The following is a 16708-nucleotide window of genomic DNA, read 5'->3' as shown; positions in this document are numbered from 1 at the left end:
TTATAGTAAGATATGGTGTTAATTGCAACAACAAACAACTCTTGTGGTTCTATCCAAAGAAAGACACCAACAAGTTTTCTCCATGGTTTCACTCTCACACCACAAACACACAGTGGGGGTACTGCAGAAGATCTCAAGGGAAAATATGTTGGCGATTTATCCAACGTGTCGTGCACCGCCGTGGCCCTCCGCAGTGATCCGATCCAGTCCGCGGCGGCGACGACGACCGTAGGTCTGCCGTGCCTCCTTTCCTGTGGAGCCCGCCTGCTTTATTCCAAAGCACAAAAGCATCTGCCCGTGCACCCCCAAAAAGAATGGGAATCCCCTTCACGCAAACCCCCCGCGCCAAGGAAACCAGAGCAGAGCAGAGCAAAGCGCCCCGCCCCCGCGCGCGCACACATACGTAGCCACAGCGGCCTCTTCCTCTCCACTCCAACTCCAAGCCAAGGAGAACGCGATGGGGTGCGGGCAGTCCAAGGAGGACGCGGAGGGCGCGGTGGCGCGGTGCCGGGAGCAGAAGAACCTGCTGCGGGCGGCCGTCGAGGCGCGGCATGGGCTGTCAGGGGCGCACGCGGCCCACGCCGCCGCGCTCAGGAACGTCGGGGCCGCGCTCTCCGACTACGCCAGCGGCGAGGCGCACGAGGGCGCGCTGCGCCACTCCGCCTCGGCCGCCGCGGTCATGTCCTCCTCCGGCGGCGCCGGCGCCCAGGCCGCCGCGCTCGCGCTCCCGCCGCCGCCGCCGCCGGGCCCGCCAGAGGACTCGCCGGCGCTCGTCAGGTCCATGAGCGCGCCCGACCTGCCCCTCCAGCCGGCGATCAAGAAGAAACCATCCGGCGAGGCGCCAATCATGGAGGAGGACGACGAGGGCGAGGACCCGCGCCGTCCGGAGGAGGAGGCCCAGCTGCAGCCGCCTCCTCCTCCGCCTCCGACGCACCAGCCCCTCCCACACGCGCCCCGCCCTCCCTGCCTCCGGACGCGGGGCACAAGGCGGGTTCCTGGGATGAGTTCATTTTCGGGCCCCGGGACGGCATATCTATCCCGCCGCTCACGCTGGGATCCAGCGCAGCCGCCTCGTGGGAAGCTGAGCGGGCGGAGGCCGCTGCGCCGCCGCCACCGCCGCCCGATCCAGAGGAACAGGCTCAGCTTCCGCCTCGACCGCCAGCGCCATCGACGGCTGCTGAAGAAGTGGCCGAGGGAAAGAAGCCAGCGGTGGAGCCCGTGGCGCGGCGGGCGTTGACGCAGAAGGCCGCGAGGAGAACCGAGGGCAAGAAAGGCAGGACGGTGGTGCTGGTCCCGCCGCAGGCTGCAAGGCTCGGCGATATCCTGCGGGACCTCGACGATCACTTCCTCAAGGCATCCGACAGTGCGCACGAGGTGTCCAAGATGCTAGAGGCGGCACGGATGCACTACCACTCCAACTTCGCCGAGACGCGAGGTACCACGCGCTTGCTCCTCTCATCCACTTGGTCAGACCAAGAATTCGTTCCACTATAATATTCGAGCTTTCTTTTATGTCATTCTCATAGATGGACACTTCGACAGCTTCACAAAATATAAATCTCTTTTTTATGGCATTCCCATAGATGGACAGCTTACGAAACATTCAATATTAAAAACAAAAACATCATAGCGTGTGCTTGAGGCATAGATTCAGAGATACTATGATTTTTTGGGGTCTACGTTTAGTCCTAGTTGATTAGTACTTGACTGGGAAATATGCCCGTGAGTTGCTACCGAATAAGCAAAATAGCCGAACATACCGATCCAACAATTATCATAGTTTAAACAAGGGTTGCAAACATGACGGCATGTAGAAAGTACCAATTCTACCTTCCTCCTTTTTTCTTTTAAAGGTAACTTCCTCTTTTTTTCTTTTAGAAAATCAAAGAAATTGTCCTACCCTTTTGACGATAAATGTTGATCTATCAAATATCTTATTTGCAAATATTGAAACACACACATTGTGCAATGACAACATTTGTCTCTCCCTATACTCGGCAACAACAATTTTGTTCAGCACAAAAACAACATATGAGACTTCGAGATCATAAAGAGGAAACCTCCTAGTAAAACCTCAAAAGAAACCTCCTTTAACTTGCTTTGCATTTTGTGTATGAGAATCCTTGGTTTCGTTTGATCTATGCCCAGTGTTCACCTCATCGTATTCAACTCTGCACTTGGCACACAATACAGATCCTTAAATAGTTGTCCATACCAAAGTGATTTTGTTGGTGTTCATACCCGAATGTGTAGAGCTATGGACCTGGTCGATTTGTCCACACCATGTGATGTTAGAGATGCATAGAGCTCTGGAGCACTAAGATACGCCCGATTCTATAGGGGGGCCCAAATTTTCTTTCTTCGGCAGTGAATTTCTACTTGTAGCAATTATAACAGATGTTTCGGGTGAACTGTGGCAGCCAAAGCTCCGCTTTGAGTAACCATATGCTTGGTTGCCTCGTACCGCCCTCGTTGGTCATATGTGGCGGCCCGGGTACACCTTCGTCGATGGCTCAACCTGCAGCGGTGTGCCGCCGCGCTCCCGATCAGGTGCCGCCATCACGCATATTCTTCTGATTGGCCCCGAGTGTCACACGAAGCTCCCAGGATAAATTCCTCTGGCCGGTCTCCGTGTCTCGTTGTCCGGTGACTCTCCCGGCAGAGAGTGCCATGCTAGGCATCAACAGCCCGGCCATCCAGCGACTCTACTAGTGTAGATCTTGAGTGATAAGGGCTAAGCCCAAGGATGCGCCCGATCTTCACGGATTTGGGTGGAATTCGTGGGGGAGGTGGATGAACGCGATGAACACGAAGAACACGTAGGGGAATCGTGGGGATACAACACACACACGCACACAAATCGGTTTTCCGTCGTTGGCCCGAACCACCAACTCGATAGAGGTTGCGAGAAAAGACCTTCCGGTAGAAGTCCCGCAAAGAGATCGACAAATCGAAGCCCGAGAGATCTAGAAGGGTGAAAAGACCGGAAGATTGATAGAAGTGCAAGCAAAAGACCAAATAGGTAGAAGTGCAAGCAAAAGATCAAACAAACGGTAGAAGTCACCAAAGAGATCTTCACGAGTCGATAAGGAGCCCGGGTGGATACAAGATCAAAGATCTAGGGTTTCCCACATGGGTAATAACAAAGCTCAAGTTTCTTCTTAGTTCATCTCTAACCCTAATTCGTGGCTGGAGGAGCCCTATATATAGAGCCCAGATCTGAGGAGGGGTAACTTAGTCATTTATGAAAAGTACACAGCCACATGATTTAAACGAATGGTCCAGATGCAGTGGGCGTCGAGGAGGCCGGCGATCTTTGGTGCTTGAAGCGCGGTGCAGCGTGGCCAGATGCCGTACTCGAAGCGGCGATCTTGGGGCGGCGGCGGTGCTTCGGTGCCGCTGATTTGGCCGGCACCGCCGGGTGCTACAGGCGGCAGTGCGGCCTCGGTGGTGGCGGCAGTGCCGTCCACTGGCGATCTTCTCCGTTTGACAGCGATCCTTCTTCTTCTTCAGTTCCTTGGGGCGTTAACAGCGTTCCTTCTTCTCCTTCAGTTCCTTGGTGAGCTTGGTACCTGATGACACATAGAGCACTTGCATGAAGTAGCACGCCATCCAAAGGGGTATCAAATGCATACGTGGAAAGGAGCGAATTCACCTCTTGGTGTAGTGCTTTGGCTCGAGCTCGTGTCATTGGGCCACGAGGAGGGCTTGTCGGTCTTGATGTAGTATCGACCTTGGGTAGGGCTACATCATCTCCCCCCCTTGGGAAAGAGTCGTCCTCGACTCTATGTTCTCTTCATCTTCATGATATGGTGAGAGGTCGGACACATTGAATGTGTTGCTCACCAAGTACTTGGATGTTGGTATGTCGATGACGTAGGCGTTGTTGTTGATGCGCTTGAGGACCTTGAAAGGACCATCGCCTCGGGGCTTGAGCTTGGAGTTTCTTTCTTGATGGAAACGGTCCTTGCGAAGATGTATCCACACTAGGTCCCCTTCATTGAAGATCCGTGCCTTTTTCTTCATGTTGAGGCGTGTTGCTTGACGAAGAACTTGTTGCTCGATTGTTGCCCTTGTATCTTCATGTAGCTTCTTCATGTATTGTGCTCGCTTGTCGATGTTCATGTTTACTTGCTCATGTAGCGGAAGAGGAAGGAGGTCAATCGCCGTAGGTGGTTCAAACCCGTAGACAACCATGAATGGGCTTCTCATTGTTGTAGAGTGCTTGGCGCGGTTGTAGGCAAACTCCGCATGCGGGATGCAATCTTCCCACGACTTCAAATTCTTCTTGACAATGACTCGTAGTAGAGTGGAGAGGCTTCGGTCCACCACTTCGGTTTGCCCATCGGTTTGTGGGTGCGATGATGACGAGAACAAAAGCTTGACGTTGAACTTGGTCATTAGTGTCTTCCAAAGGTAACTCATGAACTTGACATCTCGGTCCGACACAATGCTTCTTGGTACACCGTGGAGTCTCACAATTTCCCTAAAAAACAAGGAGGCAATATGTGAAGCATCATCCGTTCGAGAGCATGGTATAAAATGAGCCATTTTGGAGAATCTATCAACCACTACAAAAATTGAATCATGATCATATTTAGTTCGAGGTAATCCTAGTACAAAGTCCATGCTTATATCGGACCAAGGAGCATAAGGAATAGGCAACGGTGTGTAAAGACCATAAGAGTTGGATGTTGACTTAGCTTGTAAGCATGTCGTGCAACGGTTGCATAGGCGCTCCACATCTCGCTTCATTCTTGGCCAATAGTAATGGGTAGATAGTATGGAGAGCGTCTTGTCTCGTCCAAAGTGTCTCATAAGACCACCACCATGCGATTCTTGTAAGAGCAAAAGGCGAAGCGAAGACATGGGAATACAAAGTTTGTTGCCCTTGAACAAGAATCCTTGGTGCAAATAGAAATCGTCGATGCCCTTATCGCTAGAACACTTTGGAAAGATTGGGCCAAAGAAAGTATCGGAGGCATATAAGTCTTTGATTTCATCAAGACCCAAAACATGGACATCCAAGCGAGTGAGTAAAAGGGTAAGCTTGCGGGAAAGAGCATCCGCAACAACATTGTCCTTGCCCTTCTTGTATTTGATTACATATGGAAAGGACTCAATGAACTCAACCCATTTTGCATGACATTTGTTCAAATTGTGTTGACTTTTCAAATATTTCAAAGACTCATGGTCGGAGTGGATAACAAACTCTTTTGGCCAAAGATAGTGTTGCCAAACTTCAAGAACACGAACCAAAGCATAAAGTTCCTTGTCATATATAGGATAGTTGAGGCGTGCGCCATCCAACTTCTCGCTATAGTATGCCACGGATTTTCCATCTTGCATAAGAACTCCACCAATACCGAGTCCACTCGCATCACATTCAATTTCAAAAGTTTTGGAAAAGTCCGGAAGAACAAGTAGTGGAGCCTCGGTAAGTCTCTTTTTCAACTCATCAAAAGCTTTTTGTTGGACCTTGCCCAACACAAATGGAACATTCTTTTTCGTAAGCTCATTCAAAGGGCAAGCTGTGGTGCTAAAATCTTTCACAAAGCGTCTATAGAAACCGGCAAGTCCATGAAAACTTCGAACTTGACCAACATTGGTAGGAGTGGGCCAATTGTGGATGGCCTCAACCTTTGAAGAATCAACTTCAATACCATTGGCGGAAACCACAAATCCAAGAAAAACCAACTTGTTTTGAGCAAAGGTGCACTTGGGAAGGTTTGCATAAAGCTTCTCATGACGCAAGATGCATAAGACTTCTCTCACATGTTGCACATGGTTCTCGAGATTTTTGCTATAAATGAGTGATTCATGAGACGCATGAAAGTAGATGGAGCATTTGAAAGACCAAATGGCATGACAAGCCATTCATAGAGACCAAGTTTTGTCTTGAATGCCGTCTTCCATTCATCACCTATTGCCATGCGAATTTGGTGGTAGCCACTACGCAAATCAATCTTAGAGAAAATCGTGGCACCACTCAATTCATCAAGCATGTCATCTAAACGCGGAATGGGATGGCGGTATCGAACGGTAATGGCATTGATGGGGCGACAATCCATACACATTCGTTGCGTCTCATCCGGTTTAGGAACAAGAATCACGGGAACCGCACAAGGGCTTAAGCTTTCACGAACATACCCTTTTTCGAGGAGGTCTTGTATTTGGCGTTGGATCTCCTTTGTGTCTTCGGGGTTGGTGCGGTAGGCGGCGCGGTTTGGTAGAGGGGCGCCGGGTATGAGGTCGATGCGGTGCTCAATCCCTCTAAGCGGTGGAAGTCCATGAGGAAGCTCGTCGGGGAAGACATCTTGGAACTCCTTCAAAAGAGACAACAAAGACGAAGGAAGTGTTGTTAAGTTGTTAGTCTCCGATGATGGTCCCTTGCAAATGAGCCCAAAGTGCAATTTGGTGGATGGGTTGTGGTGCACTTCTCGCATCTCACTCTTGGTAGCTATGAGGACACTCTTCATCTCACTCATATATGGCTTGTGGCGCTCACTTTCTTTTTGGTGGGTCACTCTCTCACCACTCATCTCACTAGTGATGGTAGCTTCCTTAGCCCTCGCTAAAGCCTTTGCATTGTCCGCAATTACTTGGTTAGGAGTCATTGGGCGTAGGATGAATGTCTTGTCGCCAACCTTGAAGCTATAGGCATTTGTGTAGCCATCATGGGTTGCTCTTTTGTCATATTGCCAAGGGCGACCAAGTAGCATGTGTCACACCGTCATAGGCGCCAATCTTGAAGGATACGGAGACGGTGTGTTGTATCTTGACGTTTCCATTGTCACTTAGCCATTGCACATGGTAAGGGTGGGGGTGTTTCCGGAGTGTGGGGTTGAGCTTGGAGCATAGTTCGGTGCTTGCAAGATTGTGGCAATTCCCTCCATTGATGATAACCTTTATTGACTTGCCATTGATTCCGGCTCTTGTTTGGAAGATGTTGCACCTTTGATCTTCATTGGGGAGTGCATGGGTTGTCAACACTTTGGTCACCAGAAGAGATGGGCTTGCATCATGCACACATAGGACTTGCTCTTGGTCTTCCAAGTCATCCTCTTCATGATTGGTTGCGGCTTGTACCAAGGCTTCATATTCACCTTCACTCAAATACTCCACATCTCCATCATCTCGAGTTATCATAACTCTTGTGTTCTTGCATTCAAAGGATTTATGTCCTTGAGCACCACACTTGAAGCAAGTGATGTTACTAGATCCCGTGGAAGCTTTGGAGGACATAGTTGATTGATCCGGCTTGAAGCTTGTTGTCTTGAAGGCACTCTTCGTTTGCTTGGGAGGATCCTTTGAAGCAATAGCACTTGTGTTTTTGATGCTTGAGGAGGTGTTTGTTGCATTTCTCGTGGCGAAGGACTTTGTTTTTGCACTTGCTATGTCTTCTCGCACTTGGCGCTCGGCTCTTGTAGCTTGATGAAGCAACTCAACCATGTTGGTGTAAGGCAAGAACTCCACTATCCTCTTGACAATGTTCAATCCATTCAAGAATCTTGCCATTGTTTGCTCTTCTCGCTCATCCACATTGGCACTCATCATGGTCATGTGCATCTCCTTGTAGTATTCCTCAACGGACTTGTAGCTTTGCTTGAGTTGAGTAAGTTTGTTGAAGAGGTCGCGTTTATGGTGGTTGGGCACAAAGCGTTTGTGCATGACTTCTTGCATCTCTTCCCATGTGTCAATGGGCTCTAGATCTTCCTTGTCACGCTTCTTGTTCACTTCTTCCCACCAAACATTTGCATATCCTTCAAACTCAAGTGATGCCATAGCCACTTTCTTTGCTTCGGAGAAGTTGTGTATGCGGAAAATCTTGTCAACCTTGAGTACCCAAGATAAGTATGCATCGGCGTCTTCCTCTCCATGGAACTTAGGCATGATGAACTTGAGCTTCCCAAAGATTTCCTCTTCATTGCGGTCATTGCGTCTAGGAGGTGGCCTTTCTTCACCAATTTCTTGACGTTGTTGAGGTAGATGTTGTGGACCTTGAGCATCTCTATTGTTGTTGCTATGTTGTTGACGAGGAGGTGGTCTGCCATGACCTTCATCTTGATCATCATTGTTGCGGGAGCGTCGAGGCATCACACTTTCTTCACTTGATGCTTGGTGATGACTTGATTCCTCATTTCTTGCCCTTGGAGGTGGTCTTCTAGCATGAGGTCGATCATCATGATGGCGGCGATTATCTTGACCTTGAGGGCGTTGAGGTTGAACAACATTGATGATTTGGTGCTCTTGACGCGCTTGCCTCTCTTCTTCTTGATGAAGTCGTTGCCTTCTAGCTTGAGCTTCTTGTACTTGTCGTTGCCGCTCTTGTTCTTCAAGTGCTTGTTGTTCATTGCGGAGACGCTCTTGTTCCCTTGCTCGAACTAGCTCTTGATCATGTCGAAGGCGTTCTTGCTCTTGTTGGAATTGAGCATGGAGATTCTCTTGTAGAAGGCGCTCTTCTTCAAGGCGTTGACGTTCTTGGACAAGTCGGAGTCGAGCTTGCTCCGCTTCGTGAGCTTGTTGGTGAAGCACTTGAACATCCACATTATGGTGGCGTGGGTCTTCATTGGAATCATGGCGAGACGGTGTAGGAGCTCTTGACCTTGAACTATGAGAGCGCGAAGACCTTGAGTGGTGTCTTCTATCTTCTTGACGGTTGATTGTATGAAGGATATTGTCCAACGCCGTCTTCATTTCCCTTGTCTCTTGACCTTGTATGGCGAATGTTGCCTTCAACTCGTTGCCTTGAGTTTCAATCTTCTCATTGAGGTCTTGAACTTGGTTGTTGAGGTCAATCCTTTGCACTTGAGCTCTTTCTTCATAGCGGACATTGGTATCCTTGAGCATGGCTTCAAATTGATTGAGCTTGGCGTGGACTTGAGTAGCTATCCAATGTTGGTGCCGCGTCATCGGTAGTTGGTTCCCTTCTCCACTAGACATGGTTACAACTAAAACAAGAACTATGTGGTGGGTGGTTAGGAAAGACTACCAAAAGTGTCAAAACTTGCAAACCAAAATCGAAAAGGTGTTTCAAGGCGGAGGGCAACCGATATGTATGCACACACACAAAACCAAAACTCTATATGGTGTTAGGTATGGATGTGGAAAGCCAAATGGAAGAACCAAACGAAAAGTCTATTGTCAAAAGTGGGTAAGATCCAAAAGTCACAAGTCAAAGGCGGTGATCACAAAAGGCATACACAAGGAGGAACACACGCGCGGGACAAAATGGGGTTAGCGCGACTTGGAAAATGAGCAATAACAAAATGGTCCTAACGAAGACTACTAGCTCGGTGTCACGCTAACGCAAGAGAGACCGTGGCTTGGTTGCAAAATTGAGAAGCAACAAGATTTGCGCAAGACGCCTCTCTTCTCTTTTCTCTCTTTTGCTTAAAAGCTTTGGACTCTTTTGTGTATAGGTGTCACTCACACACTTTTTCTTTTTGTATTTTTCTTTCTTTTTCTCACTATGTAAGGATACTACTATCTATGTAAGTATGGCACACTTCTTTTGCTTATCTTTTCACACGAGCTTGCTTCGTAGCTTTGCTCAACACACGCACACCCTCACGGTCGGGACGCTTGCGCAATGCTTCGCAACACTAGAAAGCCACTCTCGATAGGAAAGGTACCGCAAAAGAGGCTAGGGCTACAAGTTAGGAGCAAGTTATACCACTTGATGATGGTGGTCGACGAGCTTGAACTTGCTATGGTGGTGGAGGTGTCAAATGAACCGCTTGAATCCTCGGGGTGCCGTCGTCGTTGTCGATGTTGCGGAAGCTTGTGGTAGCTGAAATGTCACTCAACACCGAAGACCAAACACAAATGGGAAATGCCAAAACGAAAACGAAGAAAGTGTGAAAAATTTCGGGGCCAGCGGCAGTGCCGGCGTCTGGGGGGGGCGGCAGTGCCGGCCTCAGCGGCAGTGCCGGCGTCTGGGGGGCGGCAGTGCCGGCCTCAGCGGCTGTTCGTCGATTTGGCGGAAAAACTGACCCGAAAATCTTCGATTTCGTGGGAAAATTGGCACAAACTGGTGGGAAAGGTTGGGGGAATTGTAGATCAACACCAAAAACAAGTTTCTATTGGAACAAAACCACAAATAACTCAACAAATCGCGAGATCGATCCAAGGCCAATTAGGGGCTATTTTTTGGGAATTTTTTTTGGGCGAAATTGATGGAATTGGGGGTTGTGGGGGTCAAATCCGTGGCAACCAAAGAGCTCTTGATACCATATGATAAGGGCTAAGCCCAAGGATGTGCCCGATCTTCACGGATTTGGGTGGAATTCGTGGGGGAGGTGGATGAACGCGATGAACACGAAGAACACGTAGGGAAATCGTGGGGATACAACACACACACGCACACAAATCGGATTTCCCTCGTTGGCCCGAACCACCAACTCGATAGAGGTTGCGAGAAAAGACCTTCCGGTAGAAGTCTCGCAAAGAGATCGACAAATCGAAGCCCGAGAGATCTAGAAGGGTGAAAAGACCGGAAGGTTGATAGAAGTGCAAGCAAAAGACCAAATAGGTAGAAGTGCAAGCAAAAGATCAAACAAACGGTTGAAGTCACCAAAGAGATCTTCACGAGTCGATAAGGAGCCCGGGTGGATACAAGATCAAAGATCTAGGGTTTCCCACATGGGTAAGAGCAAAGCTCAAGTTTCTTCTTAGTTCATCTCTAACCCTAATTCGTGGCTGGAGGAGCCCTATATATAGAGCCCTGATCTGAGGAGGGGTAACTTAGTCATTTATGAAAAGTACACAGCCACAGGATTTAAACGAATGGTCCAGATGCAGTGGGCGTCGAGGAGGCCAGCGATGCGTGCTTGCAGGTGGCAAGCGATGCCAGCGTGGCCGGCGATGCCGGTGCTCCTGTGGGCGGTCTTCGGGTGCTCGGCAGCGGTCTTGATTTGGCCGGCACTGCCGGGGTGCTCTGGGCGGCAGTGCCGGCCTGGTGGTGGCGGCAGTGCCGTCCCTGGGCAGTCTTCTCCGTTTGACAGCGATCCTTCTTCTTCTTCAGTTCCTTGGGGCGTTAACAGCGTTCCTTCTTCTCCTTCAGTTCCTTGGTGAGCTTGGTACCTGATGACACATAGAGCACTTGCATGAAGTAGCACGCCATCCAAAGGGGTATCAAATGCATACGTGGAAAGGAGCGAATTCACCTCTTGGTGTAGTGCTTTGGCTCGAGCTCGTGTCATTGGGCCACGAGGAGGGCTTATCGGTCTTGATGTAGTATCGACCTTGGGTAGGGCTACATCATTAAGGAGGCGGCGGTGTTCGACGACTGTCCCGGCAGCGAGCATGCTGCCATGGCAGGCAGGGGGCAGGGCCTAGAGTCTTTGCGAGTGATCCAGCTCTAATAATGCGAAGTGTCACGCCACACCATGAAAAGCTCCCTCCCTGATAACATGTAACATCTAGCGCTGGTCTCTGTCTAACCACATAATCTGTGCACAAGTACCAACTAATTGATTAGCGATTAATACAGGAAACCGTGATCGATCGATTGAACCAAATATGCTCACGTGTTGCAGAATCGGATGTATATTCCACAGCACGAGTTTGTCTTGGAGGAGGATAGGGATGCCGGACAGACGGAGGAAGAGGAACAGCAACAGCACGGGCCAGCTCCCCATCGGCAAGCAGCGGAAGGACGCGGGCAAGAGGCAGGCCCAGCCGTCGTTGTCGGTCGCGGCGCCGAAGTAGGGACTGTCCACCAGGGGGCAGCTTTCGTCCCCGGATTGAACTCCTGACAAACTCGAACCAAACGGATAGAACAAAACAAGACGATTTCAGGCGATGTCGGCAGAGCGGTGAGACAGTGGCAATATCAACCACGGGCAGTGGAACAAAGACAATTTCCGGCGAGAAGCTCGAGCACAGGCGACACGGATCGAATATTGACTTCAGCTTGTCAAAACGGAGTGCACGTCGGGCTGCCCATGGGCTCGTGCTCTAAGCGGAGTCTGTGTGCCAGCATAGTTCGAAACGTACCCGTCCGGTGTTGTTCCTTGTTGGGCCTTACGCCCAGGCGGCTTTACCGGGACAAAGCGAAGGGGGCGCATGAGACGTAGGAAGGGCGACTGCCTTATTTTTTTCACGAGCGAGGGAGAGGGACCAAACGTATTTACTCAGTGCTGGCAGGAGCTGTAATTTTGATTGACAAACAGGGGCAATGGCAAGTTGAACGAAAAATTCGCAAGAAGCCTTATTTTCTTTATTATTAGGTATAGATATAGATAACTAGGACAATTCCCGCGTTGCTGCGGAAGAGAAAGATATATTGATTTTAACATACAAAACAAAAATTCCTTTCCGGGAAGAAGCTACGGGTTGACTTTATTTAATATATTCAGTCGCAAAGATTTTTATTACCAGAATTAAGTTTTTCTTCCATTTTCTTCCATCTACAAATAATCAACATAAATACAGCAACAAATAATCAACACAAACATAAAAAAAATATTATCAACAATTCTGTCTCTCATTTTCTCTAGTCAGTGCATGCAAAGAAATATATCAAGTCTCTGATTGTTTGCCCCAATTTAGTTATTGCAAACAATTTTGTAGTAACCAGTAAAAAATGAGTAGGTGTCTCTCACTCTAGCAGCTTGTTCTTGCGAGAATTTCATGTTTCTGCCTACTCAACTAAAGATGGTTAGTTTTTTTTTCGATAAAGGGTGCTTCATTACTCAAAGAATTTTAAGCATTACACCCAGCCTCTGCATAACTAAGATGCACACAGCCGTTCAAAGAAACAAAAGGATGAAAATAAGAATGTTCCAAGTCGAAAAAAGTAAAACACTAGATAGTCCCGGACAACCTAATTAGCCTGAAGACGCCTATTATGTTGCCACCCGTGTTGGGAAATAAACTCCTTCGCCGTGTTCTCCAATAATGTAGACACCTCCGTACAGAGGTCGCGATCCTCCAAACGTTGGAGTGGCGACCATGAACGGAGCAAAGCCGTAGCGCGATAAACAACCTGCAAAAGATAAGAATTTTTGTCATTAAAACCCGCAGCGCAGAGACCTTGTCCGTGGACGAGGGGAATGGAGGGGCTAGGAGCGTCGGGCGTGGAGTAGACCGCAGCGCCAAGGGAGAAGAAAAATAAACGAAACCGAACCGGTACCATGGCATTTTGCCGTATTATGTATTTTGGTGGGAGGGCAAAACGGTCCAAAAAAATGTTGTTGACGAAACATTTTGGCAGAAACCACTTTTTGGCAGAAACCTTAGCTCCTTTGTTATTAGGTATAGATTGTCTGTACTTCATCATTGCCTCTGACATTCAGTTGAGCAGTCCCTGTGTTGCTTGTTTTTGTATTGCTTGTTTTTCAGGAACCACTTGAGTTATGTTCCGCAAGCACAGATTACTATATACATGTTCATGTACAGTACAATACTTTGAAGAGAACGACTAACTTTTATTTACTTCTGTCTCATCTTATTAGGATTTGTGGATCATTCTGCTAGAGTGATGCAAGTTATCACTTGGAATCGCTCATTTAAAGGGATACCACAACCTGAACAAGTGAAGAATGATTTAGACGATGACGAATGGGAAACGCATGCTACCATTCTCGAGAAGCTTCTTGCTTGGGAGAAAAAGCTATCCCATGAAGTGAAGGTAAAAATGTGCTAGTAGTTCTAAAGATACAAAAATGGTTTTACCTGTTGGGTTTTATTGATGTTTTTCATGTTCTGTTTGGTGTATAAAACGATATATATGGCATGCAATTTCATCTTCCAAACGTTATCTTCAGCTTCTCAATTGTTTCAGTTCCTTTACTCATGATAAGATTTTTCAACTAACTACCGTTCATCATGTCATAATATTTTCACCACATATTTTTTTTCATTCTCGGCGATGCCATGACCATCTGGTATAAAGATCATTATATCATGATAACCCACGACCGTACTCGGTGCTAAAACCATTTGAGCTATGCATGGTGTCATTCATTATTAAGATTTTTTCATACATCTGACGAGTTTGTCATTGATGCAGGAGTTCGAGGTTATTAAAATGGAATATCAACAAAAGCTAGCTGCTCTGAACAAGAAGAAGCAGCGTGGTGCCAGTTCTTCATCACTTGAGAGGGCTAAATCTGCTGCTAGTCACTTGCATACAAAATATATAGTTGATTTGCAAACAATGGAGTCCACAATTGCAGAAATTAACCGGCTGAGAGATCAACAACTGTATCCAAAACTTCTTGAACTTGTGAAAGGGTAAGGCCTTTTTTATGTTACAAATTTGACTTCATTTATTCTATTCTAGTTTGCATGTTTATGATTGTTACTGATAATCCTGGCCATGAGATTTTCTACTTTATACCCCTTTTATTCTGTTTGAGTTAGGCGATCTGGTAATTAGGTACTGTCTAGCTGCTCTGTTCTGCTTTCAAGAGATCATACTAAAAGTATCAACGTGTACATTGTTTTTTTGTTTATTACTCCCTCCGCCCTGGAAAGGATGTCGCAGATCATGCGTATGTAGACAAATCTTCGGCATCCTTTTCTGGACGGAGGGGTTTTATGATTTACTGGTAAGCCAATAGCTCGATGCCAGAATGATAAAAAGCTTAACACCTCTTATTTTACCTTTTCACTATTTTGAAATACGAAAAATATCCAAATATAAAATGCAAAGGTCGTCTTATTCAAAACCTCAATCATCACATCCCCTCTCTCCCACTCCACGCCTTGGAACGTGCTGTTTTTATAGAGAGAAAGGCGCTTTCCACCTTCTTAACCCGAAATGAAGGGGTACCCCCGGGAAGAGATCCACTGGAGACACAGGTGGGCCTCAGAGGATTAGAGCACGTGGCTACGAACCACGGTGTCGGGGGTTTGAATCCCTCCTCGCCCACAGCCTTGCAAAGGGGGAAGGGCCTTTACTTTCCCCTGAGGAAATCATGATCGGGATAGCGGACGTAAAGCTATTGAAGTAGCTCATCAGTATAGTTCTCGGTGTGTTTGAACTTTTAGTTTCTTTCTTTCTTGAATCAGGTAAATCACAACTGATAAACATTTTCTGCGGATCCACATATACTATAAAGCACATAAAACTTTATATATAGGCTAGAATAGCACTCACATATTGTGTGAAAACAATCTTGCATGGAGAAGTTTCATCCATAGCACCAGTACCCTCACAGATGGATTGTTAGTGAGTCACTCGTTGGTTTATTAAAAATTCTAAATACCATATAAACTGAAGATTTAATTGTGTTGTTTTCACACTGGCAGGATGTGGCATATGTGGGATGCAATGTACGCGCACCACAAAGCGCAGTTCAAGATCATCTCAGAGCTCAAATCGTTTGACATCTCAGTTGCTTTAAGGGAAACAAGTGAGCAACATAACGAACGGACTGTGCAGCTCTGGCACATTGTGCAGGAGTGGTGCTCACAGTATGACAAGTTCATGAGATATCAGAAGGAGTACGTAGGGAACCTCTACAGCTGGATCAAGCTGAATGTGATTCCCATCGATACCAACCTGAAGCCTAACTCGTCACAACCGGTTGAGACGACGCCTCCAATCAAGAGGCTGCTGCACGCTTGGCACGATATCCTTGAGAAGCTCCCTGATGATGCTACGAAGAAGGCCATACACACTTTTGGGGAAGTTATACATACAATCCTGGTCCACCAGGATGACGAAATAAAACTGAGGGTAAAGATTCAGGAGACCAGGAGGGAACATGAGAAGAAGAAGAGGCATTTCGAAGACTGGGCACAGAAATACATGGAGAAAAGAGCAGGCATTCCTCCTGAGGCCGGCAACTCCGACGGAACGCGCGCTGACCCCCTGGTGGAGCGGAAAGCCACCGTGGAGAGGTTGGAGCTTGGTCTGAAAGACCTGGAAGAGCAGTACACGAAGCAATGCAGAGTAGTCAGGGAGAAGTCCCTTAGCCTCCTCCGGACGAACCTGCCAGAGCTGTTCCGTGTTGTGTCAGACTTCTCCCTCCAGTCGGCCGCGATGTTCAAGGGCCTATGGTCGATCACGAGCACGAGTGACCAGCTGGACGATTGATTTCAGTTTGCGGTGTTGTGCTGCTTCAGTGATTTTGGATTCGTGTGTCCTTGTTGATAAGTTCTTTGTTGCTATATATTTATTTTGAGCTGCAGTGCAAAAATGAAAAGTATAGGCTAACTCTTGTTGAGTTATGATGGTTGTTGTAATAATGTATGTATAGTAGTAGTTCTGTATACTGTTTGGATAGCGAACACTGTTTTGTTTCAAATACGGAGTATCAACAGTTTTGTAGGTTTTACTACGTGATAAACCGTCGGAAATTAAATTCCGCTACTGGGTGTACTTCCTCTACCAAAAAATCATGTTTCGAAGTGTTGAAAATTTTTGACAAAAAAATTTACATGTACATCTCCACAATATATGTGCATTTGTCAAGTTTCAAGAAAAAACCAATATTTTTATGATTTATGTAAAAAAAAGAAAATTTATCTTGTGCAAAACATTATTTTTAGAACTGATTTTTTTCACGCAGTCACATGACAAATCGTCTTTTTACGAAACGACTTTGTGAGCGTGTAGCATGTGAAGATGCACTTCAAAATACAGGAGCATATGTTCCATGTTCCAAAATATCACTCCTTGGAACACCATTGCTTTAAGCTTTTTAATTGTGTTTAGCGCTTGAAATGGTGATGAGACGAGCTCCCGTGGGAG

The 16708-nt window shown here is 47.3% G+C and overlaps 1 protein-coding gene across 1 annotated transcript; it reads left to right on the top strand.

Annotated features, from left to right (window-relative positions):
* The first annotated feature begins 331 nt into the window (after positions 1-331).
* Positions 332-16292, top strand: LOC127333542 (protein ROLLING AND ERECT LEAF 2). The gene is given in 5 exon segments (XM_071826210.1): positions 332-934; positions 937-1435; positions 13461-13636; positions 14018-14241; positions 15262-16292. Coding segments are annotated over 5 exon segments (2166 nt in total). The 5' UTR covers positions 332-457; the 3' UTR covers positions 16052-16292.
* Positions 16293-16708: the final 416 nt, after the last annotated feature.

Source organism: Lolium perenne, chromosome 2 (genome assembly GCF_019359855.2).
Source record: "Lolium perenne isolate Kyuss_39 chromosome 2, Kyuss_2.0, whole genome shotgun sequence".
Lineage (NCBI taxonomy): Eukaryota > Viridiplantae > Streptophyta > Magnoliopsida > Poales > Poaceae > Lolium > Lolium perenne.
This window is presented reverse-complemented; position numbering and strand designations above follow the sequence as displayed.